Source organism: Passer montanus, unplaced genomic scaffold (assembly GCF_014805655.1).
Source record: "Passer montanus isolate IOZ18808 unplaced genomic scaffold, ASM1480565v1 scaffold177, whole genome shotgun sequence".
Lineage (NCBI taxonomy): Eukaryota > Metazoa > Chordata > Aves > Passeriformes > Passeridae > Passer > Passer montanus.
In genome coordinates, this window is record NW_024365048.1 from 221,817 (window position 1) to 223,697 (window position 1,881).

Here is a 1,881-nt window from a genome sequence, read left to right on the forward strand (position 1 = left end):
GGGTGACACCGGCGCGGCCTGGGGACCCCCTTCTGGCGGGGGGGGTCCCGTGCGGGGGTGGCGGCTCCGGGGGTGTCAATTCCGGGGGTGGCGGTTCCGGGGTGTCCCGTGGGAGGGTGGCAGTTCGGGGGTGGCAGCTCGGGGGTGTCCCCTGCGGGGGTGTCCCGGCCGGGGGTGCCATTTCGGGGGGCTGGGCCCCGTCCCGGGGCGCCGGGCCCGGCTCCGCGGTGCGGGCTGTCCTGTGCGGGGGCCGCCGCGGGTCCCCGCGTGTCCCTCGTGTCACTTCGCATCCGTCGTCCCCGCGCCGCCGCCGCCCTGACGGGCGCGGTGCCACCCCGCGGCGACAGCCCCTGTCACCGCGATTAGGGACCTGGCGCGGGCGGGGGCAGCTCCGGGGGAGGGGACACCTCCGCGCGCCCCCGCCTGCCCCCCGTCCCCGAGTGCCACCGCGCCACCCGCGCCGCTCCTGCCCCTCCCTGGGGGCGTCCCCACAGGTGCTCCTGTCCCAAACTCGGGGTGCCCTGTCCCCCCTCGGGCTGCTCCTGTCCCTCCTCCTGTCCCCAGGTGCCCCGGTGTCCCCCCGGGATTCTCTGTCCCCTGCCCTGGAGCGCTCCCGTGTGTCCATCCTTGAGCGCACCTGGCCCGCCCGCTCCTGTCCCTGTCCCCCAGTGCTCCTGTCCCCTCCAGGTGCTCCTGTCTCCTCCTGTCCCTGTCCCCTCCTGTCCCTGTCCCCGGGGCGCTCCTGTCCCCTCCTGTCCGTGTCCCCCCCAGTGCTCCTGTCCCCCCCGGTGCTCCTGTCCCCTCCTGTCCCTGTCCCCGCTCAGAACGCTCCCTGGGTTCCGGGATTTGCCGAGGGGGATCCGGGATGCCGGGGGGGCTCTGGGTGCCATGGGGGGGCTCTGGGTGCCGGGGGGTGACGCCGCTGTCCCCCGTCCGCAGCCGCTCCCGATGTCGCCGCTGTGCCCCGCGGGGGGGGCGGCCGCCCCCCGGCTGCTGCTGGCGCTGCTCTGCGTGGCCGCCTGGCGCAGCTGGCACACCGGGCACAGGCAGCACAGCCACAACACCTGGCACAGCTGGAACAACCGGCCCAGCTGGCACAGCCAGCACAGCTGGAGCAACTGGCACAGCCACAACACCTGGCACAGGCACAACACCTGGCACAGCTGGCACACCGGGCACAGCTGACACAGCTGGAACACCTGGCACAGCTGGCACAGCCACCACACCTGGCACAGCTGGCAAACCGGGCACAGGCAGCACCGCCGGCACAGCTGGAGCAAGCAGCACATCTGGCACGGCTGGCACAGCTGGTAAACCTGGCACAGCCAACACAGCTGGAACACCTGCAACAACCGGCACAGCTGGAGCAACCAACAAACCTGGCACAGCCGGCACAGGCACCACACCTGGCACAGGCACCACACCTGGCACAGCTGGCAAACCGGGCACAGCCGGCACAGCCACAACACCTGGCACGGCCGGCACGGCTGGAGCATGCAGCACACCTGGCACAGCTGGCACGGCTGGCACAGAGCGTGGCACCCCCGGCGCAGGCAGGGACAGCAGAACCGGCACCGGCGCCGCTCCGCCCCGCTCCCGGCATCCCCCGCGCGCCAAGATGGCGGCGCCCGAGGCGCGCACGGTGCTGGTGCGGGGCCTCCCCCCCGGAGCCACCGCCGCGCTCCTGGAGCGGCTCTTCGGGCACCTGGGGCCGCTGCGCCGCTGCTTCGTGGTCACCGAGAAGGGTCCGCGCCGGGGGGACCGCGGGGAGCGCGGGTTGGGCGTCTGAGGCGCTCGGGGAGCGGGGCTGGGAGCGGGGCTGGGGAATGGGGATGGGAATGGGGCTGGGGGCTGGGAATGGGAAGGGGGGCTGGGAGCGGG

At 74.2% G+C, this 1,881-nt stretch overlaps 1 protein-coding gene across 1 annotated transcript in view; it reads left to right on the plus strand.

Moving 5' to 3' along the window:
- Positions 1-1,604: 1,604 nt before the first annotated feature.
- The window catches only part of RBM28 (RNA binding motif protein 28), a 7,479-nt gene continuing 7,202 nt past the window's right edge, over positions 1,605-1,881 (plus strand). The window contains exon 1 of the mRNA XM_039704570.1: positions 1,605-1,745. Coding sequence (XP_039560504.1) covers positions 1,619-1,745 — 127 coding nt within the window. The 5' untranslated portion in view covers positions 1,605-1,618. The remainder of the gene's footprint in view (positions 1,746-1,881) is intronic.